Here is a 26,104-nt window from a genome sequence, read left to right on the forward strand (position 1 = left end):
TTATTCCAGCAGTAATCTGACACACACCGTCAGGGCTCGTAAAGAACTTTATGTAAAAGAAAATCCTGATAATATCCTATGTCTGTATTGCCGTTCAAAGCCAATATCAGTTTATCTTATGGCAGTGCATAAAGCTGTGAGCTTTTATAAAATTGAGATACAGATGTGCCTCCTTTGAAAAGTTTTAATTAAGACTGGTGACAGGAGTTAATGGAAGTCCCAACCGGGTGTGGGGAAATCTGTTGGAGAGAATTTTTTTCCCGCATTTCTAAAAAAATAATAAAAAAATTTAAAAATTTAAAAAAAAAAAACAACAAATTCAAAAACTGAGCCCTGTGAGTTCTGATTGGGCTTCAGTAAATCAGCACTGCCTTCACTGCATGCTTTGATAAAACTTGTTTTCCACTATGTGTCCAGCTCAACATTTAAGGTCATTTTATTAAGCATTTTTAATTTGGTTGAGGCATTATGAATCACAGTATCACAGTATCATCAGGGTTGGAAGAGACCTCACAAATCATCAAGTCCAACCCTTTACCACAGAGCTCAAGGCTAGACCATGGCACCAAGTGCCACGTCCAACCTTGCCTTGAACAGCTCCAGGGACGGCGACTCCACCACCTCCCCGGGCAGCCCATTCCAGTGTCCAATGACTCTCTCAGTGAAGAACTTTCTCCAAACCTCGAGCCTAAATTTTCCCTGATGTAGCTTGAGGCTGTGTCCTCTCGTTCTGGTGCTGGCCACCTGAGAGAAGAGAGCAACCTCCTCCTGGCCACAACCACCCCTCAGGTAGTTGTAGACAGCAATAAGGTCACCCCTGATTTAATACAAACATAATTGACCATTCAAAAGTGAAAAGTTTGGCGTCTTGTAAACCAAAAATCTGTATTATTTGCAGAAGTCCCCTTTATATGAACGTGGAATAGTTTTTCAATAGAGCAAGGGATGCACTGGCCTGAGGTTAAAAAGAGGTAAGTGCCACCCTTTGAGATCACCTCACCTGGTTGCATGCCTGCGTAAGCATGTAACTAAGGTGTTCTGAATTTGACAGCAGGAGGACACAGGAGCTGGTCCAGTTTAAAATGTTATGGTGAGAAAAATTGCTAGAAGGTCTGTGTGCTGTTTTTTCTAAAACACTGCAGACCTATAATAAATAAAATAGGAGCTATTTTATTGGCCTGAGTGAGTTCCATAATCATAAGCATCCAATATATGAAGGACACATAAAATCAACAACAGACAAAAAGTAAAAATCCCAAACCTTTGATCGACAGCTGAGAAACAGCTGGTCATGGTAGAGTCTTAGTTGTGATTTGGTATAGAATTTTAGAACAATCTCAGACTGTTGTCATTCTATCTAAATATTGTTGTTATCAATAGTGGTGAGAAAAGGTCTGGGAAGATCATACACTCGAACAGGCTGGAAGAGACCTCAAAGATCATCCAGTCCAACCTAGCACCCAGCCCTGACCAACCAACTAGATCATGGTGCAAAGTGCCTCATCCAGGCTTTTCTTGAACACCTCCAAAGACTGCGACTCCGCTGCCTGCCTGGGCAGCCCATTCCAATGGCCAATCACCCTCTCTGATGACCTGGAGAGGTTTTTTTGTTGTTGTTTGGTTGGTTGCTGTTTTTTTTTCCAAAGCATAAAAACAAAGTAACATTAATTCCAATACAGCAAAGCTAAACACTTGACCTTCACCCTTCCTGAACTTCACTGCTTTTCTGTTTTTTTTCAAGACAGGGAAGATTATTCCTCTCAGAGAGTCCTCCCGTTCACCCCCGAATGTGTTATGTTCGGTGTATTAATTTGACCTAAATAATCACTGTGATGTTCTATTATTAATTTTATTTCCTTTGGAAGATCTAATGGCCTGGATCTTCCCCTTTCTCCCTGTATTTTCTGACATCTTGACTCACGGGAAGCGTTCCCTCTTGGGACATACTGGGAGTGAATGACAGTGCAAAGGCACATGGATGACCGAGACTAAACCGCGCCATCTGTGGCTTGACTGCAGAAAGAGTCTTGTGAAAAAGAAAGCGGAGGACTTCCCAGATTGTCTCGGAACGGAGGTCTCCAAAAAGTTGCGCAGACGCTACCGATTCCTTTGTTTTCTTATTTAACCTAGGTGTGTGCAGGACGTTGTCGTTTCGCTCGCCCTCGCTGAAGCCAGCGCTAGCGGAGAGCAGGCGCCGCGGCGCGCACACGTGGGGCCGACAGCCGGGGCTCCCGGCAGCCGCGCCGTGCCCGCCGGCCCGGGGGGAACCCGCCTTGCCTCGGCGTCCACTCCGCCGCCGCCCCTCCGCAGGGTCGCGGGGACTCTCACGCACCGTGTTTCTGCGGCCGCCGCCACTGCTCTGCCAGGCGTAAGTTGAGGGCAGGCCGGGAACGGCCCGGGCAGCGCCGCCCTCTTGGAATTCTCTGGCGGTGGCTGCCGGTACGGGCGAGCGAGAGGGCTGGGGCTACGACCCACGATTTCTGCGAGACGAGGGGGCAGGGTGGGCCGCAGCAGAGGCAGGCACTTCCGGGAGGCCAAGGCTCGGAGCTTTCTCTCGCCGAGCCTGGCAGCGTCCTTTTCCTCTCAGAACGCGCCTGCCTTAATGCAGCCACTGCCTGGCTAAAGGTAACCGAGGGCGCGCTGAGCGGTGGCGGGAAACGAGGTTAGCCCTGCGGCTTCTCCTCTGCCTGCGGGTGAGGGTGCGGCGGAATCTCGGCCGCCTCCTCCCCGCCGCCTCCTCCCCGCCTGCCGCTTTGTGGCCTCTATGGCAGCTCAGCCTCTTCCCCTCCCCTGAATCGCTTGAAAGGAGAGGGCTGGCAGGTGGGAGCAGGCGGGTGTCGGTGGATGATCCGGCAGCAGCGCGGCGCAGGGCAAAGGCAGGACGTGAGGTAAGTCGCTGCTGGTACTCATGCGACATCTTGAGGTTCTGGAACGTGTCCAGAGAAGGGCAACAAAGCTGGTGAAAGGCCTGGAACACAAACCCTATGTGGAGAGGCTGAGGGAGCTGGGGGTGTGCAGCCTGGAGAAGAGGAGGCTCAGGGGTGGCCTCATTGCTGTCCACAACTACCTGAAGGGAGATTGTAGCCAGGTGGGGTTGATCTCTTCTGCCAGGCAACCAGCAATAGAACAAGGGGACAGAGTCTCAAGTTGTGCCGGGGAAAGTACAGGCTGGATGTTAGGAGGAAGTTGTTGGCAGAGAGAGTGATTGGCATTGGAATGGGCTGCCCAGGGAGGTGGTGGAGTCTCTGTCCCTGGAGGTGTTCAAGCAAAGCCTGTCTGAGGCACTTAGTGCCATGGTCTAGTTGACTGGCTAGGGCTGGGTGCTAGGTTGGACTGACTGATCTTGGAGGTCTCTTCCAACCTGGTTGATTCTATGATTCTGTGATTCTATGACACGGGTATTGTGCTGCCCACGGCATGGCTCCCGAAAATGTACGTGACTCTCAGGCGAAAAACGTCCTGTACCGTACAAGCAGCTCTTAACTGTTACTTACATGATACTTTTTAAAGGTGGGGAATGTGGGTCTCCGCATATTCTTCTGGGTCACCGTGGTTTGCAGTACAGCCAATGAAATGCTTACTGTGTTTCAACTGATAGGAAACAAAAGAGGTTATTTTCCTTGTAGTGTATAATTTGCACGGTGAGTTGAACACTTTAAAAGTAGTTCTTTAAGAAATGTCCTATTTTTAATCAGTTTATATGTAAGTTTCAAAACATCCAGCACCTTCTATTGATTTCCTTTTAGTAAGATATTAGAATTATTTACCATTTAAAATTGCATACAGGTTTGTGGTAAATCCCTTGCATTTGTTAAATACTGTCTAGAAAGAGAAATATGTTGTTTGGATGGGGCTGGCAGATAGGTTGGACTGGATGATCTTGGAGGGCTCTTCCAACCTGGTTGATTCTGTGGTTCTATGGTATTCAAAAAGTTCTTGGAAACTGTTCCAAATAGACATATTTGTTTCCAGGCATTAGGATAGAGGTTTAAGGTCCACTGCAGCACAAAAAGAGAAAAGGATATGTTGCCTAGGTTTACAATGAAATCTTTTGAATCTGAACTTTTTCTATTCAGGTGTCTACTTCATCCTGTCTTCTGGCAGCTTAGCTTGCTGCTACTGTGAGGCATAAATGTGAATTGATATGAGGAATAAATGTGAATTGATATTGTAGCTATCGTGTTCATCATATGGACTAAGAAAATAGAGAATCATTAAGTGAAGCAAAAATATACTAATAAAAATACCTTGCTTAATATTCTGTAATACAATACATGAATTCTTAAAAGCAAGTTTAAATCTATCAGTATTCTCTTAAATGTATTTATCTGATGCTTATCTCTTTAAAAGAGGATTGGAAAAAACAAAGCAAACCTGTTCATTTGCAGCTAGGACTCTTAGACCTGGTCATACAAATCATAGAATCAACCAGGTTAGAAGAGACTTCCAAGGTCATGCAGTACAACCTATCACCCAGCCCTAGCCAATCAACTAGACCATGGCACTAAGTGTCGCATCCAGGCTTTTCTTGAACACCTTCAGGGACAGTGACTCTGCCACCTCCCTGGGCAGCCCATTCCAATGCCAATCACTCTCTGTCAAGAACTTCCTAACATCCAGCTTAGACCTCCCCCGGCACAACTCGAAACTTTGTCCCCTTGTTCTGTTGTTGGTTGCCTGGCAGAAGAGACCAACCCCCACCTGGCTACAGCCTCCCTTCAGGTAGTTGTAGACAGCAATGAGGTCCCCCCTGAGTCTCCTCTTCTCCAGGATGCACACCCCCAGCTCCCTCAGCCTCTCCTCACAGGGCTGTGTTCCAGGCCTCTCACCAGCTTTGTTGCCCTTCTCTGAACACGTTCCAGTACCTCAACATCTCTCTTGACTTGAGGGGCCCAGAACTGTACACAGGACTCGAGGTGTGGCCTGGCCAGTGCTGAATACAGGGGAAGAACCTTCCTTGTGCTACTGGCCGCACTGTTCCTGATCCAGGTCAGGATGCCATTGGGTCTCCTGGCCACTTGGACACACTGCTGGCTCATGTTGAGCTGCTGTCTACCAGTACCCTTAGGTCCCTTTTCTTGCTGTCTGCTCTGCAGCCCCTGTGTCCCCAGCCTGTAGAACTGCCTGGGGACAGTTGTGGCCAAAGTGTATGTGGAACTGTACATTTGCCCTTTTTAAATCTCATCGCATTGACCTCTGCCCACCCATTCAGCCTGTCAAGGTCTCTCTGCAGGGCTTTCCTACACTCCAACAGATTCACAGCTGCTCCTAGCTTGGTGTCATCTGCAAACTTACTGATGCTGGACTCAGTCCTCTCATCCAGACCATCAATAAGGATATTGAAAAAAAGGTTAATGAAATCATTAAGGAGGAAATGATTCAATTTTTTTTCTCTCTGTGAACTAGGTAACTTGTCTAGCTCAGTAATTCTGATTATCTGTACTGCAGCTTCTTTTTAGAAGCTGTGGTGGAACAGTCAATCACTTCAGCTTCTGATTATTGTCCCTGTATCTGACTTGCTCCACCTACATCTCAAAAGGAAACACAAAAAGCATTTTTAATTAGCTGGAAGATCTTTGTGGTATACATTTGTGAAATGTTCTGGTAAATGTTCATTTAATTTCTTGGAGTTTGGAAGACTACTAGGTTGAGATTTAACAGTGGACTTGATCTGTTGCTTATTCAATAGACACTATAAAACTTCTTAAGAAGTCCAAGCTAATTCTAAAATCATGTGGTTGCACACTGTAGGGAAAGGCAAAAAATATTTTTGATGGAGATTGTATGTAATAAATAATGTCACATAAGTTTTCTCTACAAAGAATTTATTCCACTTCATCATAAAGACAGCCATTGTTTGGGACAGAAGCAATAAAAGCAATGTGTGAAAAGGGACTATAAAGCAAATAGTTATATAAGATGTTTAATACATAGTATCTGGAAAATTTGTGCCTTATCTTTGTATGCTTTTAAGTTCAAACATTTCACATTATAACACCATGATTTAAAATTATTTCATTATAGCTTTCCTTGTGCCTGACTCAGTGTCAGTGATAGCAGGCTGCCCAGGGAGGTGGTGGAGTCGCCGTCCCTGGAGCTGTTCAAGGCAAGATTGGACGTGGCACTTGGTGCCATGGTCTAGCCTTGAGCTTTGTGGTAAAGGGTTGGACTTGATGATCTGTGAGGTCTCTTCCAACCCTGATGATACTGTGATACTGTGATATGGCTTTTTATTCTCTGGAGAATAAAAATCTGCTGGTTGTGCAAACATCAAAAGAAGTCCATCTGTGTCCAGTTCTATGGAAGAATTTCAGTACCTTCCATAGAATGCTCAAGTAAGAAGCCTCTTTTCCCTCGAGAGACCTAGTGTTTCCTCCTGCCCTCACCGTGATAATCTTACACTGTAATCAGTGTAACCTTGCACATGATGAAATCTCCTTCTGTGGAGACTTTGAAGGCCTGTCTGGATGTGTTTCTCTGTGGTCTGTGTTAGATAGTACTGTCCTGCTCTGGCAGGGGGGGTTGGACTTGATGATCTCCTTGGGTTCCTTCCAACCCCTAACATCCTGTGATGTCTAAAGATGAAGAGCATTGAGTGTATATTGCTGAAGGTATGATATGTATGAGTCTTCCATTTGATGGGCCTTTTTATCTGGTGTACCATGACATTTGCCACCAGTGGTTTGTGTTATGCAGTTCAGAAGCAGTTTTGTAGGTTTTACAAGACATAGTTGTTAGCACCATGTACAGATTTGAGGATCTACTAAGAAAATAGTGTTCATTGTTGGGAACTTCTGTGAGAAGAATCAAGGCTGTAGGTTCTTCTTAATCTTACTCAGAACATTGAAAGGTAGAAAGATTAATTTTTAGCTAGTAGTTATGACTGGATAGGGCTGGGAGATAGGTTGGACTGGATGATCTTGGAGGTCTCTTCCAACCTGGTTGATTCTATGATTCTATGACTGTACTTAACTGCTTTAATTCTGTCATTACAGATGCCTTGGAACTGAATTCTTAATGAAGTGACCTTACAGGATGAAAGAAAAAATGATCACCTATTTTTCTAATACCTGATTTTGTCCTTGGTAGCAACAGAGTTTACTGTGAAAGGAGGATCTTTCTGGATACCTTAAAGACAGTTGATAGGCATAGCAAAATGCTTTGTTTGAGGAAGGTTTGCTTGTTTATGCTGAGACGTTACCAAGCTCGGACTCTGAGCAGTGATCTGCTTTTGAACCAGATAAATAGCTGCACGCATGAAGATGAAGTGTTCAGCCTCGTTGGAAAGAACAAGGTCAGACTTTCTGAAAAACATGTGGGAAATGCATTGAACATGCTGTGGCAATTGCAAAAGAAGAGGCCATTTCCCTTCAGGACTACTGACTATATAAGAAATCACTCCCAGTTCCTTACCCTTTGCGTTTTAGCAGAAAATAAGGTGGAACACATGGAGGATGAGGCTATAGTGGATATCCTGTATAGCATTTTGAGGTAAGCAGCAACTTCTGTATATTTTGTATTTGGTAATAAAATAAGATAGAATTTCAGTTACAAACCCATCCTCTGAGGGGACTGGGAGATTTCCCTGCCCCAGCTTCTGTCCTTCCTGTGACACAGACAATGTCCTGTGCCTCGTTTTTTTATGCAAACAGAAGTGATCTGTTTTGTGCTACCACCTGTAAATGGAATTGCAGTTATTAATGCAGAAATGTTTATTATATATTGTTTGAATGGAGAGAGAAGTAAAGCATTCTGATAAACAATGAGAGGACATATGTAATTTCTTTATCAATTTTAAAGCAAACTTCCAACTATTGTATCTTTCTTCTGAAGGCTCAATGTTGAAGGCCATGATTCTCTAGTGGAAGTGCTTGTTACAGAAGCATGGAAAAGATTAGAGAGGCAAGTACTGTACTGCTATGCTTTGTGAAAGGTATAAGATGCACATATGATTTGCTTTGCTTGAGGCTACACAAAGTTCCCGAGTATTTATAAGGTGTTTTAATCATGTATTTTAAATGTCAGTGTATTTTCAAAGTTATTTTTAGATGTATGGAGGCTTTGAATATTGATGGACTTGGGACACAAATGCTTGAGAGATTCAGAATGCCAGCAACTTAAGATTTTTAAATTTATTATCCATGTAGATTCATGCATTTGAAGTAATTTGCAGGCTCTGATTTTCACAGTTTTAACTTAGTGCTTGCTGTTCAACTCTTGGATGGTTGTTAGAACCCTGCTCATCTCAATTTTACTAAAAATCATTGGTATCAAAAGTTCAATGATTTTCCTCCTGTGAAGTTCTTGTTTTTATGTTGGTGTGGGTTTGGTTTTTTTTGTTTGTTTGTTTGTTTTTTTTGTTTTGGCTATTTTTTTTCTGGATATTGTCATTTTCATTCTTGAATCTTAGGTGAATGGCAGAGGCCAGTGTCAGTCTTGGCACCAGTGGCATAAGATTGCCTCTCCCAGCTTAACTCCTGGGGGCATCTTGACAAGTAAATTAAGTGTAGCTTGAACACAAAATGACATTCAGGTAATAAATTGTTCATATTCATTTTAATTACTTCACATCATTGATTGAGAATGCAATTTTAATAGGTCTGGTGTCGTGGAGGCAGGGAATTAACATGGCCATGTCAGGAATTATAAAAATAGAATTATTTTATTTACCTGAAAACCCCACTCCCAAACTATATACAAAACTAATTTAGGTTTATTTACAGGTTCTAATTTGATTAGGAATTCTTCAAAGGATGTTATGGACAAATTTAGATATTTAGGAAGTCAGAAAATGGAAAAGGCAAAGCTATTTACACAGCTTTACCTCACTACAAATTGGGAGAGAGCAGAGAATCTAAAGGAACATCAAACTTTACTCACGGAGGTGAGATAGGTATTTGGCAATGATCCCTTGCTAGATTCCTCTGCAGCCTTCTGACACTGCAAGCAATATCCAGTAGTCTGGAGCCATGCAGCAGAAGTCCAAGGCAGGTGGAATATCTGCCAAAGTCAGAAATGTCTGGAGACACGACTGCCAGAAGACAGAGCTGCGTGGAAGCGAAGCTGCCTCAGCAGCAGCAGAGGAGAGCCAAGCTGCTAGGGCCTCCCTCAGCCAGAATAACAGCCAGAAAGTCAGCTGCTGTATGGTCCAAGAGTAGCTGGGTCTGGGTGCCGCTGGCAGCTCTCTCACATGGACCCTGTGACTTGCCAAGCTTGCAAATCTGCACAGAATGGTGCAGAAGTGGGGGAGAACTGTCCAAAATAGGGAAGGTGCAAAAACCAAGAGCCATCCAAAAGTGGGGACAGTCCAAATGGAGCTCTGTCATGGCAGGAGCTCTTTCTAGGCTGGAACCTTGTGCCTTTTCCCCTTGTGCTGTTTATGCTTTTCTAGGCAAAGTGTCTATCTGCCATTTTATATTGGGCTTAAAACCCCAGCCAACCACCAGGCTGATTCCCTGTGCAAGCTTCCACATGGGTCAGTACACGTGTGGAAGAGGCACCTTTTGCTGCTCCTCTTCAGGCCCGCAGCAGGGGAAAGCAGTTTCGCACTTTCTTCTCCTCATTCAAACCTGTGGGAGTCGGGGGGAAGGAAGGAATTTGGAGTGCCCTACAACATCTGGTTGAATGGATTTTTGTAGAATTCCATATGCATAATATGCCTTAATATGAAATACCTACGTGTTTTGGCTTAGTCCAAAGTATAAGTGACCATGCTTAAGTGACCATGCTTAGGTATTTTGTTGCCTTGTTTTGTGGTTTCAATACATCCTTGTCTGCTATATAATTGCTGAAGTAAATGTCCTTCATTGTTCACTAGAAATAAAAAGTAAATATTCTGTCTTTCTTTCATGTCTTGGCAGGCTTAGCTTGTCAACTCTGTCTAAATTCTCACTGTGTTTACACAAGCAACAGAGGCATTTAAGTCCTGTAACTGGCAAAATAGCTCATATTGTGGACATGAAACTGGATTCTATACAGGATGTAAGGTAAGAATCTGAGATTGATTAGCATGAGAAGCAGTGTCACGATTACTAGTCTGCCTTTGCTGAGCACTTTCCTTTTTTCTCAACTCTAAGCTGCTTTTTTCAGTTTGGGATTTGTGGGAAAGAGGTGATTATATTCACACATTGATTTTCATGGACAGATGTGCTTAAGCAAATGGATTTTCCCAATGATTTTGCAAATAATTTCTTTAGAAACATTTTAAACACTTTTAATTAAAACAAATATTCTACTTAGAGTGGAAACCCCGCAGATATTTCTTTATCCTACTGTAAATTTGCATCAGAATCAGAGAATCAACCAGGTTGGAAGAGACCTCCAAGATCATGCAGTCCAACCTAGCACCCATTCCTGGCCAATCAATTACACCATGGCACTAAGTGCCTCATCCAGGCTTTTCTTGAACACTTCCAGGGACAGCGACCCCACCACCTTCCCAGGCAGCTCATTCCAATGCCAATCACTCAATCATGAGAAGACATTTTTACTCCTTGGCATTGATAGCTTCTATCAGTGGGGGCGGGCAACACCCTAACTATCACAATCCAGCACCATCAGTTCCAGTGCTTATTTCTGTGCCATGGAATGGGACTGCATTTGTTTAGCAAAATGACTCTCCCTGTGGTCATAACTATTTTTTCCCTAGGTTGGGATTTTTTTCTTTAGGAGTGGCAATGACTCTCTGATTTGTTACTTGAGAATTGTTTGATTTTCTTGTAGTTTCCATTGTACATTAATGACAGTTTTGCAAATTTCAATCAAGCAAGTCAGAGTCATGCCTTAGGCAGATGCCTTCGTCTCATACAACTTCATAAGGGACGGTTGAATAATCTCAGTCACTTCAGGAATTTAGTGAAAGCAGCATTTTGACTTTTTTTGTAGGAGAAATGGGTTTTGCCTACCTTGTTTTTTCTGCATTGGATTTATAATTCCTTTTGATGCAGAAGTCTGCTGCATCCAGGCTGGTGCTCCTTTCTTTATGTAATTTGTTGAAGAAATCTGTAATTTGTTACTTATAACATGTTCAATGTTCAAATTTTTTAGGATCTTATCAGTTTTGATGATCAGCATATCTGATGTTATCTCGCAGAGTTTTCGAGATCGATTGCTACACAAGGCTGAACAGCTCTTGGAAGAAAAGGATGAAGCTCACTTCAACTATGCCAAAAGAATATTACAGTTTCTTCAGAATTTTCAACTGAAATATCATCCCTTGCTAGAAAAATGCAACAAGATTTTCCTTAAAAGTGCCTCTTGCCTTGATGTACACAGTATTAATCTTATTGTTGGATTGTACGAGCAGCTGGGTTTTGACGGTGCTGAATTCCGCTTGGTTGCTAAACGACTGCTGTCTGAAACTATGGATGATAATTATGATCCTGAGACCTTTGTAAAATTGTTCTGTACTCTGGGTCCTATGGCAGGATCCAAGGTAAGAGAAAGGTAAGTTTATTAACAATTTTGTCATGTTTATGATACATTTTTAGACAGAGTTTTAGATTGTTTATGATTTGTAGATGATAGACTACATATACAAAGTGTGCCGCGTTCGTGGGAATTACTCAGTCTATATGTGGGCTGAACATTAGATTTCCTAGTTGTAACTTTTGTAGCAGTGTGTAATTTCATTGTGGACACACTGTCACACTGGTTTGTCTTAAAACAGTCACATACGAAAGCTGGATCCAGTAATCAAGATGTGTGCAAAGGCCATTCTGTAGTTCTGTCTCTAAGTTTACAGCCTTCCTTTCCTGGTAGCTGGTAGGAAAAAAAAATCTGCCTTTCCCCTGAGAAATATATGCATTGTCACAAACAGCCTGAGTCTTGTCCGATGTCTTTTTGCTGTACATCCTATTCTTTATGAAGTGTCATCAGCAGGGAACACTTCAGCATTTACTTAGCAATTAGAGCATAGCATTATGTGGCAGATTTTTCTCTGCCTGTTTTTCTTATGCTACAAAATTCTATTTGAGAGTGATATTAGTCAGGAGTCTCAAAGTTTGCCATTTCAGGCAGAATTTGCTGTAGTAATTAAAATTAGTCATGTTTTCACACTTCATTAATAATTGCCTCTACTCAGAGATCTGCAAGCCTGTGTTTGTTTTGTCCTAGCTGACTTAGTTCCAAAAGCTTTTCCTAAATTTTAAAATTATTCTATTTTGGGTAAAAATCAGTATGGGCTTTTAGTCATCATTAGCTTTATTTGCCACTGACCAGTTAACTCATGTCTGATTTCATTATTTGTAGCTTGATGATTGATTATGAATTGTTTAGTTTCTTAGAGTATGTTCCCTTCTTCTTGTCTGCTTTCAGCATTGTTGGACTTGCTGGTTTCTAGCATCAGAGCAATATGTACTGATCTAACAGACATCTCTTATCTGTGACATACAGATCAAATGTTTAGGAGAAGGTCCACAGAACAAAGATATCTGCTTTGGAGAAATTTGTTTTCCTGTATTTCCTCAAGTAGTGTATGGTTTCTTTCCATCCATGACAAAGAAAATGACTGAAGCATTTGGAGATTTTGGCCTGTTTTATTTTGGAAAATTAATTTTTATCTTCCTCTTTAGGTTGCTGGTAACTGCAGTGCACATGGCAGAAGAATTTAGCAGTCACCAAGTATTGCTAATACTGAGGACCCTGCAGAAAATGAAATGCAGAAATTCTCATTTACTGAAAAAGTAATTGTTTTGATAATACTGAGCAGATGTGTTCTTTAGGTAAACCACTTCCATTTTAGTATGGAAAACTGTATAATACCCAATAAGTTGGGAGTGAAGAGCATGTCACTTGCACACAAATGCATATACACTGTATGTAAGTAGCTATTGCAGATTTATAATATCACATCTTGACCCAGAAGTAATTGAGGCAATTGGAATTTCCTAGAGTGGCATTTAATGTAATACAATTTTTGGCTTATTTATGAAAGTGATCTGCTCTGAATAAACTTAGCCTCTAACAATTACTGTAAAGTGGTGAGATGAATGATAATACAGTAAGTTGTAGAGAATGTCCTGTCTAGGAGATTGTGTTACTGATGTGAATCACTTCAGAAGTCATCGTGCCCTTCTGTGAACTATTAAGTCTTTTAGCTTTAAGAACTTGGGCAAGATCTTCTGCAGTTGTGAACTGAACATTGTTTATAGGGAGAGGTAATGTCTTACATACAATGAAGGGAAAAGCTATTGAGATTTTGAGCACAAAAGATGTAGCATCAGATGTGGTGGTGGAGGCACCATCCCTGAGGGTCTTCAAGAAAAGACTGGATGAGGCACTTAGTGCCATGGTCTAGTTGATTGGTTAGGGCTGGGTGATAGGTTGGACTGGATGATCTTGGAGGTCTCTTCCAACCTGGTTGATTCTATGATTCTATGTGTCACAGGTGCAGCAGAGTGAAATGCAGGTTGTGAGCAATAACTGGATTAAATGTAGTTGTGTTTTCCTACAAATCTAGCTCTCTTTTGCAGCTTCAGACCAACATAGCTGTAGCAACCACTATTTTGTAAGTGGGTACAGTGGTGCTGAAGCTGGTAACGCTGCTCTAGTTTGTTGGTCCACTCTTGGTTTTAGTTGATTAGTCTGTTCTTGGTCCACTCTAAAATCTACAAGAGAAAGTAGGGTGAAGTAGCTGTTTTGGTGTGATGAGGGTTGTCCCCACTGATTGGAGAGAGGCTGCAGTGTCTTAGTGGAACCTGGTCAAAACCGGGGTGGAGAGGAATGCAGATGTGTGCAACCCTCCACCCAAGTACTTTGTACTGTGGGACACCCCTTCTTCATGTGGAACATTGGGGTTTGCAGTATCTTCTGTATTGGTATAATACCATGTCATCTTTTTCCTATTTGTATTCAGAATGGCTTCTGTTCTGCACAAACATTTGGACAGCTATCGTGTATTACAGTTGGTAAAGTTAACACAGTACTTGGTGGTGTTGCGTTGCCACGATCTGGACCTGTTTGCCAGACTAAAGACGTTACTGTATGGGTAAGTGTGTATTGTTGGAAACTTAGTATTTTAAATAACAAGTGTGATGGTTTGGGAGTTAACTGCCCCCTCCCCCCACCCCCCCCTTATGAAATCACCCAGACTAGACTCAGCCAGCTGGAAGTTAAGGAATTAAGTTTTATATTTACAGCTTAGCACAATATTCAAGCAGATATTTACAATATATTACAATATTTACAGCTATATACAGAAATATACAAGTTAAAGGTAATACAGAAACACAATACCCCTCCCAGAAACCAGAGTCCCCAGGAGGGGCTCCCAACCACTGTTCCTCCTTCTTTCCACCCCTCTACTTTACTCCAGAGTGTACCTTACATGCAAGGTGAGTTTGGAGGATCAGCAAGGGGGGGGTTAGAAAAGCAGAAAGATTAGTTACACAGAAGCAGCCCAGGGCACCAACACACTGACACTGTATTACCTGCGTTTGTGTTCTTGTTTTTATACATCTCAGCAAGCCTATGAGTGAAGTAGACATCACCATTGTTTTTTTTTCACAGCCTATAATCTGTTTTTTCCTGACTAAAATACTCCAAATATCCTCAAACTAGCACAATGAGATAAGATGTTACACTGTTATGTTTCCATGAGATATGAAGTAACATACTGTTAGAAGTCTTTGATTCTATTTGTCCTGAAAATCAGAGGATAGGAAGTAGTTGTTGTTTTGACTATGGACCAAATAATACCTGCAGCCCCTTGGCTGCTGCATTATAATCACACTGAACAGGAATTTTGACTGGTAGTGAGTAGGAAGGATAGGTGTTAATGTCTCTTTGATGTTTAAAAGAGTAAGTAACGAAGAATATACAGTAAGAATGGTGTGGCTGGGACAAATGAAAGTGTGAAGCAGAAGAAGTCAAAAGAAGACTGAAGAAGCTGGTGAAAGGCCTGGAACACAAACCCTATGAGGAGACACTGAGGGAGCTGGGGGTGTGCAGCCTGGAGAAGAGGAGGCTCAAGGGTGACCTCATTGCTGTCTACAACTACCTGAAGGGACATTGTAGCCAGGTGGGGGTGGCCTCTTCTCCCAGGTAACCAGCAACAGAACAAGGGGACACAGTCTCAAGTTGTGCTGGCGTAGGTCTAGGCTGGATGTTAGGAGGAAGTTGTTGGCAGAGAGAGTGATTGGCATTGGAATGGGCTGCCCAGGGAGGTGGTGGAGTCGCTGTCCCTGGAGGTGTTCAAGCAAAGCCTGGCTGAGGCACTTAGTGCCATGGTCTAGTTGACTGGACAGGGCTGGGTGCTAGGTTGGACTGGATGATCTTTGAGGTCTCTTCCAACCTGGTTGATTCTATGATTCTATTCTACTGTATTCTATGATTCTATAACTGTCTAGTTAGTTCTCAGGTTTGTACAGTTGCAACAAACCATTTCTAGAATTCTTGGACAAGAGATCTGCCACTGCCACTTCCTCTGTTCAGCTGACTCTGTAGGAATGCAGTGCCCTGGCTTGTACATACTTTGTGAACAATGCCTTCACATTCCTCGGGCATCTCAGGACATGGTGGTCCCTGGGAAAGAAATCAGTGTCATTAATATTCTTCATATTTTATATTTGATGTGTATCTTTTTACTTTCCAAAATTATTTTTCATGCATGTAATGTATTTTAAATCTTGGACTTCTATCAAGACTGATGGTCTGTTTTTCATTTCTATCTCTTCCAGCTTTTTAATATCTAGTGTCATACCTGCTGATACCACTGCAATAATTCGTGCCCTGTCTATGCTTCCTTCCTGTCAAGTGGAGGAAGTCATCATAGACAAAGCAGCAGCAGTTTTACCTCAATGCAGGCTCCATCATTTGAATGGCATTGCTGCAGCTCTCGTCAAGTGGAATCGTTATGACCAGTTGCACTGGCAAAACAGATCTGAGCTATGTGTAAAACTTCTGCAAAAACTAAGCTGCTCTGGATTTCAGAGGCTTCAGAAAGCCAACAACTTAAATCTTCTGTTGGAAGAATTTACACATATGAATGGAGAGTGGTTTGAAGAAGTTCTCAGTGAGGAAGCTGTGGCCACGTGTCAGCGCTTGATGGACCAGATAACGTGGGCAAATGTATTGCAGTTGTCTCATTTTCTCATCAAAAGAAACTACCATTGCCCTGCATTACTGGACAGAATAGCTTCTGTAACTGTTGAAAATATAGACAAGGTATAACAGTTTTACCTTCTCTCAACTGTGTAAATTATTCAGTAAGAAAGGGTAGGTTAATGTCTTTCTCTGATGGTTTGGGTGATACCCACCCCCCTTCCACTTGTGAAAATCATCCAGGCTAAACTCAGCCGAGCTGGAAATTAAAGAATGAAGCTGTATTTACAGCTTAGCACAATATACAAGTAGATATTTATGTCTGTATACAGAAATATACAAGTTAAAAAAGTAATACGGAAACACAGTACCTCTCCCGGAAACCTGAGTCCCCAGGAAGGGCTCCCAACCACTCTTCCACCTCCTTTCCACCCTTCTACCTTATCCCAGACTTTGCCTTATGTTCAAGGTGAGTTTGGAGGATCGGCCAGGGAGGTTAGGAAGCAGAAGGATTAGTTACACAGACAGCAGGTTAGAGAGACAGAAGTGCAGCCTAAAGCCAGAGAGTGCAACTCTGTTATCTATGTTTGTGTTTTTGTTCTTATACATCTCAGCAAGCCTATGAGTGCAGTGGACATCACCATTGTTTCCTTTTCACAGCCTATCATCTAATTCTTCTCACCAAAATATCCCAGCTAGGCTCAAACTAGCACACTTTCAGAGCTCAGTCCACATTTTTTCTGAGAATTTTCTTCAGTGTACCAGATTTGGAGCTTGTCTTACTCTGTATTCACTCAAAGGTGTTTGGCTTTCCTTTATATTATTTTGCATTTACTTCTTTTTAATTTTCCTTTTTATTGTTCAGTCAGGCAGTGTTATGTCAGCTGTGATCCTTTGTATTTGTGTTTATATTTGACCATCTTAAATATTTATTTTTTAACGTCTGCAGACAGAGTGGCTGAGAGCAGCCAAGAGGAAAGGGACCTGGTGGCTCTGGTAGATAGTAGGCAGAAGATGAGCTAGCAGTGTGCCCAGGTGGCCAAGAAAGCCAGTTGCATCCTGGCCTGTATCAGGAACAGTGTGGCCAGTAGGACAAGGGAGGTTATTCTTACCCTGTACTCAACATTGGTCAGGCCACACCTTGAGTGCTGTGTCCAGTTCTGGACACTTCAATTCAAGAGGATATTGAGATACTGGAACTTGTCCAGAGAAGGGTGACAAAGCTGGTGAGGGGCCTGGAACACAAACCCTATGAGGAGAGGCTGAAGGAGCTGGGGGTGTGCAGCCTGGAGAAGAGGAGGCTCAGGGGTAACCTCATTGCTGTCTACAACTACCTGAAGGGAGGTTGTAGCCAGGTGGGGATTGGTCTCTTCTGCCAGGCAACCACTAATAGAACAAGGGGACACAGTGTCTCAAGTTGAAAGCCTGGATGAGGCACTTAGTGCCATGGTCTAGTTGATTGGACAGGGCTGGGTGCTAGGTTGGACTGGATGATCTTGGAGGTCTTTTCCAACCTGGTTGATTCTATGGTTCTTTATAAACAGTCACATCAGATAGTGTATGCTTTTACATTACTCATTCGTGTGGGGATTTTCCTTACAGCTTGTCTTTTGGTCAAATTTGCTGTGTTTTCTTGCTGTCTTTTTTGTCTCTTCTCAGTCTGGTATTTGTGTAGATCTTTGATTTTTTTTTTCTATAGTAGTTTAGTTTCATTAAGAGCATTTAATTGGAAACCTTTAAAAAGCTTTCAATGTCTTAAGTACACAGAAAGAGTTGGATTATTTGCACAAAATAGTTGTTAAATTGTAGCTATGGCTAAAACTTAATGATTTCTGCATTAAAAAAAAAAATCTCCAGGAAAAGTTGACAAATAAAATGGAAAATAGCTCATCTAGTCTTAAATCTCCCTGTGTTGAAAGAATATAAATCCTTTTTTATTGTAAAGAATATGAGGATATTTTGGAGTGACTTAATTTAGGATGTCTTTCTTTTTTTTCCTTCCCAGGTTCACCCCTCTGAAATTTATTTCATTCTCTTCCTTTTCTCTGCTCTGAATTATGACCCTCCTGCCAATGAACAGTTCTTTGAGAGATGTATCCAGTATCTTACTTCTAACTTAAGTAAGTACTCTCCCCACCACACTTAAGAAAATCACCCAGGGTAGACTCAGCTGATCTGGAAATTAGAGGATGAAGCTGTATTTAGAGCTTAGCACAATATACAAGCAGGTATTTGTAATATATACAGCTATAGACAGAAATATACAAGTTAAAAAGTAATACAGAAACACAACAGCCCTCCCAGAAGCCAGAGTCCCCAGGAGGGGCTCCCAACAGCCCTTCCATCTCTCTACCCCTCTGCCTTATCCCAGACTTTGCCTTGCGTGCACGGTGAGTTTGGAGGATCAGCTAGGGGGGATCAGAAGAAGGAAGGATTAATTAAGAAGTTAGGGAGAGAGAGAAGTGCATGCAGTCCAGAGCCCAAGAGCAACTCTGTTATCTATGTTTATGTTCTTGTTCTTATCCATCTCAGCAAGCCTATGAGTGCAGTAGACATCACCACTGTTTCCTATTCACAGCCTGTAATCTAATTCTTCTCGCCAGAATGTTCTAGCTGGCTTCAAACTAGCACATTAAGACTAATTAGTTTCCCCCTGCAAAGCCCTTGGTGCATTTGGGAGAAGTAAACCTCAACCTGCCTGTGTGTTCATTTAGTATAGTGAGAGAAACTGGAGTGGACTTGGGAGGCCGGGAGAGAGCACTGCAAATCCTTTCAGCTGTCTGTCATGTGTTAATGCGGACTTCTGTCTGATTCTTAAAGGTCGTTTTGAAACTCACCACTTGGTGCTGCTTGGTCATGTTTTGGCAGTGGCTGGGTATTTTCCTCCCGTTCTGATCACAAGGATATTTAATGTTTCTTTCCTAAGCCAATTGGATGCTCAACTTGAAGGTAAGGATCTAGGTTCCTGATTGATCTGATTATGTGGCACTTGGCATAAAATGGATTATGGACCTATAGGTGACTTGAGAAGTGGAATTACATTTCAGTTTTGTAGAGAGACCCTTCCATATAATCTTCTTATTATTTGAGTACTAAGGGGGAAAGAATGAGTAAAAAATTATGCATTGTTTTAAAAGTACAGACTTGCATTGCAGATGATAGAATTAATTTCAAAACAAATTTTATAGTCAACTTATTGCACTCAGTAGGTAATAATTCTTTACTTTATTGGAAATAAAATTACCTAAGTGTAGTATTTATAACTAGAAATAGTCACAAAGCTCAAGAAGTAGTGTGGGATTCTTATCTGCAAGCAGTGAGTCCTTCTCTTTAAATAAGACTGACTGTTTTCTTCCTCTCTACCTATACCTTGTTCCTTACCTATATAATATTGCCGTTTTGCCTTCAACCACTTGATTATTAAATTAAAGAAGCATTCAGTAGTAGTCACTTAGGTCATGTGTTGGATTTTTCACGTTGCAGTTCACACCTTTTTATGTTGTTTAACTCAGTTCTGCCTGATGTGGTAAATCAGAGAGTCCGCTCATGCCTCATGAAGTTGAACAGAGCAGTCTGTCTGGAATGCCCAGAGCTTCACATCCCTTGGTTTCATGAGCACTACTGCCAACAGGTCTTTCGAAACAGTAAGTGATTTAAGAGAGAAAAAGCTGCCTATGTTACTACCAATAATCCATTTTCAAGAGTCTGCTAGTGATGCTTCTGAAACTCATGTTGACACAAGAACATGGCAGAAGCTCAGAAGGGTGTGCCCCACTTTCTGCTGAGGATGTGTTCTTGAAAAGTGCAACTGCTCAGTAGTGTGACAGACAGCAAAGCAGTTTTTCCTGTGAGAAATGGGATATGTCTTTGTAAGAGCATTTAAATAAACAGAAACAGTGTATATGGCTTGAAGACACTAGTAGTGACACAGGTAGTGACAGGACTAGGGGGAGTGGAGCAAAGCTGAAGATGGGGAGATTCAGGCTGGACATGAAGAGGAAGTTGTTCAGCATGAGAGTGGTGAGAGCCTGGAATGGGTTGCCCAGGGAGGTGGTTGAGGCCCCATCCCTGGAGGTGTTTAAGGCCAGGCTGAATGAGGCTCTGGGCAGCCTGATCTAGGGTAGGGTATCCCTGCCTGGGGCAGGGGGATTGGAACTAGATGATCCTTGTGGTCCCTTCCAACTCTGACTGATTCTATGATTCTAAGAATGGAGGGGCAGGATAATCGTTAGGATTGTGTGCTGGAGGAGATGTCATTTACTGATCCCTGCTTTGCAAGCCTGAACATTGAAAAATATAAGATTAATGCTTTTGCTGGCTCCTTTTGAACGCTGTGCTGTCATCTTGGAAGAATCAAGATCCATCAAGGATAAGAGATGGAGAAGTAGGCTATTGACCAAGTGTTGCAGCTGAGGTCTTTGTGACCTGATCTGCTGATCAGTTCAGAAAACCCAGCTAATGCAAACTTGATATATTCTCCATTAATTCTGATGGGAGAGATCTGCTTTGCTATCCACTGAACTCAGCTATTTTACCTCTGAGGCTGAAGATGTTTCATGGAGCAAGGTATTGAATGATCTGCAACAGATAGAGAAGTGACAGATAGTGTAGCGTGCCTGTAATTGATGCAAAATCAATTAAATACTTCTTTAATTGCCTGAGCACAATTAAAAGCAAAAAGAAAGTTGTCAGGCAAAACCTGAATCTGAAGTGTTTGTGAATGCGAAAGCTCTTGGGATGGAAAGTCCGTCTGGGAAGTTGATGCTTAGTAGGCAGCTGCCACTTTCCACCCAAAAAACATTCACATCATCTCTGAATTGTGATGCAGTAACAGCAAGGATCTGTGCATTCAAAACTTTGTCTGTGGAGGTTTTAAGAGATAAATTCTTCTCTTTTGTCTTTGTAGGCAGTAGCCGAATAAATCCACTGCGACAACATGTGCACAGATTACTGACAGAGCTCTTGGGAGGGAGCCATTATGCAAGGGTAGCTGTTCTCACACCATACTACTATGAAATAGGTGAGAAGTTTATCCTCCAAAGATTGTTATGGAGACCTCTGATACCACTGTTATCACCAAACCCCTGGGCATGTGGCCACAAGATACTGCAAAGAAGACATTGCTGTAGAAGAGAGTTTCTAGAAAGTTACACACAGTATAAATAATGTTAGGTATCTAATTACTGTTCTCACTTAGTTCTTCTAGAAGTAAACAATGTACAGATAAAATTGTTTCACTTTTTTCATTAGTAAATTGGTTTGTGTTTTCTCCTAGATTTTGAGTGTATTCTAGATGAAAATAAAAAGCCTCTTTCCTATATGGCTCTGAATGTGACTTTGGATGATGTGGAGAGTATACGCTTCAGACGTGATATCAAGGATGATTGGAGAATGGCTCTGCCACCAGGAGCTCAAAGGTCAGTACTTCAAATTCCTGCACATTACTCTCTAGATCAAATATAGAACAGGTTTTCTGATGCTTATGTCCTAAACAGTTGCTGCAACCTGTAGGCTGTTTATTTCGTCTGTTTCTCTTTCCAAAGTCTTATGAGGCTTAGTGTTCCCAGCTGGTAACCGTATTCCTACCCAGCTGCTCACTCCCTCCTCCTCATTGTGATGGGGGAAAGAATCTGGAGGACAAAAGCAATGAAGAAGCATTCTGGGTTTCTATTTACTAAGGGAGGAGAGGAAATAATTAAAAATAATGAAAAAAAGGGGAAATAGAACAATTGATTGTCTTGGAAATTTAAATATCCCAGAGACTCAAATGTAGTTGATAGAACCAATAACAACTTATAGGATGCCTTTCCCTCTTCCCCCTTCTTTCCCAAAGAAAAAGAATTAGATGGAGAGAGAGGAAAGGTATGCAGACCCAAATAAAGAATCTCACTGCCATTTGGAAGTTAAAAGAAGAACATTTTAACAATAAATAAAAGGTATATGAGGTAGGGAAGTTACAAAGGTATAGGGAAATAAAAAAACAAGATACAGAATGTGTAAATACAATCAGGTTTTGATGGCAATGGTTTGTCCACCTCGTGGGTGATGGCCACATGGTATAACAAAGAGCAGCAGGAAAATGGATGGTGATTGCTGGTGAGCAGGAAGGCAGAGGAGAAAGGCAAACAAGAAGTCCCCTTGCTTTTATGTATCTTAGACAGGAAGTGGGAGTGGGCTAAACCACCACACCTGGTAGTGTTCAGACCCACCCCTGGGGAAGGGTCAAGACCAGCTGGGGTCAGGTTCAAGACCACTCCCCCAGGAGGGTTAACTCTGTACACTGATGCAGCTACAGAATTTCCCCCTCATTTTATTGATAAGCATGTTACATGGTGTGGAATATCACTTTGGCTGGTTGAGGTTCCAGCTGTATTCCTTCCCAACCTCTAGCCAGCACCAGCCTATGCACTGTGGATGCAGAATGAGGAATGGAGAAGGCCTTGATGCTGTGCAAGCACTCTTCAGCAGTAGCCAAAATATTGGCGTGTTATCTATGCCATTTTAGTCACAGATACAAGGTACAGCTCCATACAGGCTGTTATGAAGAAAAGTAACTCCCTCCTAGCCAGACCCAGACAGGCACTAAGACAGGATGTCTCATCCCACTCGGTGTACAAGGGAGGTGAATCCTTCTACTCCCCTGTATGGGCTACCCCTGCTTGGCCACAACAACCCCATGCAGAGATACAAGCTGGGGTTGGAGTGGCTGGAGAGCAGCCAGACAGAGAGGGATCTGGGGGTGCTGATTGATACCCACCTGAACATGAGCCAGCAGTGTGCCCAGGTGGCCAAGAGAGCCAGTGGCATCCTGGCCTGCATCAGGAATGGTGTGGTCAGCAGGAGCAGGGAGGTCATTCTGCCCCTGTACTCTGCACTGGTTAGACCACACCTTGAGTACTGTGTTCAGTTCTGGGCCCCCCAGTTTAGGAGGGACATTGAGATGCTTGAGCGTGTCCAGAGAAGGGCGACGAGGCTGGTGAGAGGCCTTGAGCACAGCCCTACGAGGAGAGGCTGAGGGAGCTGGGATTGGTTAGCCTGGAGAAGAGGAGGCTCAGGGGTGACCTTATTGCTGTCTACAACTACCTGAGGGGTGGTTGCGGCCAGGAGGAGGTTGCTCTCTTCTCTCAGGTGGCCAGCACCAGAACGAGAGGACACAGCCTCAGGCTGCGCCAGGGGAGATTTAGGCTCGAGGTGAGGAGAAAGTTCTTCACTGAGAGAGTCATTGGACACTGGAATGGGCTGCCCGGGGAGGTGGTGGAGTCGCCGTCCCTGGGGCTGTTCAAGGCAAGGTTGGACATGGCACTTGGTGCCATGGTCTAGCCTTGAGCTCTGTGGTAAAGGGTTGGACTTGATGATCTGTGAGGTCTCTTCCAATCCTGATAAAACTGTGATACTCTGTGATACTGTAGGGCTGCAACAGTGGTAAGAGTCACAAGAATGACTCTGAGGAATAAGGCCTTGACCCACTCAGTGGACAACGAGGGCTATCCCTCCTCCGCAGGACCAAAGCAGCAACAAAATTATGACAGTGATCCTGAGTAAAAATGGAAAACAGTTAACATTTTTTTCTAATACCTAGCAACAAGTGCTATTGATAGAGGCATTCTGGCAGAGGAGTTCTGATCTGCTACTTTAGAAAAAGCAATGGCTATCAAAAAAGTAAAATAAGTGGAAGAAAACCAAGAGAGAAGAGAGGAGGGGGAGTGAGAGGGAAGGAGAGAGGTATTTCACCACCCTTAGGTTCAGAATTGTTGTCTGGAGTTGGAGTCTTGATCTGCAGGAGGTGGGTCAACAAAGGTAAAGGCACACACTCACCCTTACATATCTTAGACTGTGCAGGAGCACCTTTGGGGTGGTGACTGTCTTGTGTCTGCCCGGTCAGGTATTCGAATGAGTTTGGGGGATGACAGTGTAATAGCTGGGAATTGAAACTGGGCAAGAAAGCTCAGGGGGCAGCAGCAGGCCAAAGTTTGACTTGCCTGCCAGTGCATGCTCGAACTGATGTTTTCCAGCCACATGGGGCAAGTGGAGGCTGCTTTGCCTCCACAGGGCTCAGTCTGTCTCTCTCCTAATTCCTGTCTTACAATGGTTACAGTTTTGAGTTGTTTGAATCAAATAGGGCATTCTTGAAATGTTTATGAGATTGGAATTCTGTTTTCCTCTCACCTCTTTAAATGTATGCCTTGAAAGTGCTGGTTAGCTGATTTTGCCATTCTGGTTAGCTGATGAAAAGACAATGCAGGGAAGAAGTGCTTCTTCTCAATCATGTGAAGTTCAAGTGTCTTTAGGTAAACAGGAGGCAAATATTTTATCTAGCTTCAGGCAGTTGTTTTATTTTTCTGTGAATTGTCAGATCTGTCTAGTCAGCCTTGCTGCAACTATCCACACTGAACTAGAAATACCACTTCTTGCAATTCAGGTAGGAGCTGAAAGTAAATGTGCATTGTGTTGTTTGCAGAATTGCTTTGGAATTTCTTGGTTCAAAAGCTTTTAGTAAAGATTCACATCACCTGAAAGGAGACTCTGCATTGAGAAAGCGACACTTGGAAATGCTGGGGTACCGTGTAGTTCAGGTGAGCAGTCAGCAATGACTTATGTCCTGCCTGAGTTGCATGCATAGTGCAGATTGATACATTTTTCTTGCAACAGATTTAAGGATGGTTTTAATATTTATAAACACGTTCTGTGTGAGGGCAATTTTTGTCTTTAGGAGGGAAATTCCAAGTTGTTTTCCAGATGGTGTAAGGCCTTCACAGTACTTGGCACCTGCTCTGAAAATGGCTGCAGTAAAACTGAAGTCAAAAGGTCTGGAGTCATACCTTAACTGCATGCAAACTAGCAATTTCCACCTAGCCTGAGCAAAGGAGAAAAAGTGAAGTGAGAGATTTCTGCACTAGAAAAAGACAGAACATACCCTCCTTGAGTGATAGGCAGTTATGGCAGCTGCAAGATGGGATATGGATGCTGCCTGTCTTCTGCAGTGTTAGCCCTGTGACAGGGAAGGCTCAGGGACGGAGATGATTCACAGCCACCAGCCTAGAAACGTTTGGGTAATGGAGGCTGGCTCATGAATCACTCACAGAATGGTGGGGGTTGGAAGAGGCCTCAAAAGATCATCGAGGCAAACTCCCCTGCCAGAGCACAGATTCTGCTGCCTACATAATTACTCACCTACTTGAATTCTAGCTGGAATCTTTCCTCAAGCTTGGGGTTTATTTAACAGGATAATCATCCGTTATCATACTCCTCTGACAGTAAATGTTATGCTACACCATTCCAGTTTTTGATACATTAACATTACAAATCAGTAACCCAGCATTTCTCTCTTGATTTGGGTTACAAAAGGTGAGAGATGGTGTAATAGAGTTGTTGTACCCTGTATTGGCATGAGTATCTGTTTCACATCTCTGTAATTATGCTGCTCTCTGAAAACAAACTGACTGTACTTACATGATGAAGAATCATATTGGGAAATTAATCTTCTTGGTGTTAGAATCAGCCAAGCTTTTAGGAGGATATAGGTGATTAAAATTATTTCCAGTGGAGAACAATAGATATCAGAGAACCTTTTCTTTGCTGTAAGCTGGTATGTGGCTTATACCAGTGTTACCACTGTTTGAATTATTGTGTTCTACAGATTCCTCACTTTGAATGGAATTCTATGGTTCTGTCGACAAAAGAGGAACAGCTTGAATATCTGAGAAGGCAGCTCTATGGTATACAGTGATCTTGGACATGGAGTCAAAAGTATGTCTTACACAAACACTTTATTGTTTTAAACTTCTTGTAATCCTGGGATACTGAGTTGCAAAAATTTCTTTGTGTGAATCATCTGAATCAAGGCTTGCTATGGGGCATCAAGTGTAAAGAAATTTAATCCTCAATTTGTTAGCTATTGCAAAAGGCAGGTCACAGTGGGCCATGATGATGTGACAGAGATGCTTAAAAATCTCCCATTATCTGGAAGCTATTCTTGAAGTACCTGAGTCTTTTGTAGTTTTGCCATAAAATTACATGATTATCTCCTAAATAAATAGCACAAGAGATTTAACCAGACAAAAAA

At 42.6% G+C, this 26,104-nt stretch overlaps 1 protein-coding gene across 1 annotated transcript; it reads left to right on the forward strand.

The window, feature by feature from the left end:
- The first annotated feature begins 2,160 nt into the window (after positions 1 to 2,160).
- On the forward strand, positions 2,161 to 26,104 carry FASTKD1 (FAST kinase domains 1). Its single transcript, XM_064163493.1, has 15 exons — positions 2,161 to 2,368; positions 6,996 to 7,491; positions 7,834 to 7,902; positions 9,861 to 9,986; positions 11,047 to 11,445; positions 12,573 to 12,683; positions 13,856 to 13,987; positions 15,678 to 16,164; positions 18,047 to 18,161; positions 18,862 to 18,990; positions 19,554 to 19,685; positions 20,948 to 21,061; positions 21,317 to 21,458; positions 24,500 to 24,614; positions 25,679 to 26,104. The coding sequence occupies exons 2-15, from the start codon at positions 7,157 to 7,159 to the stop codon at positions 25,766 to 25,768; spliced, it is 2,496 nt and encodes an 831-aa protein (XP_064019563.1). The 5' UTR covers positions 2,161 to 2,368; positions 6,996 to 7,156; the 3' UTR covers positions 25,769 to 26,104.

The sequence above is a fragment of the Pogoniulus pusillus genome, chromosome 2 (genome assembly GCF_015220805.1).
Source record: "Pogoniulus pusillus isolate bPogPus1 chromosome 2, bPogPus1.pri, whole genome shotgun sequence".
In the NCBI taxonomy this organism is placed as follows: domain Eukaryota; kingdom Metazoa; phylum Chordata; class Aves; order Piciformes; family Lybiidae; genus Pogoniulus; species Pogoniulus pusillus.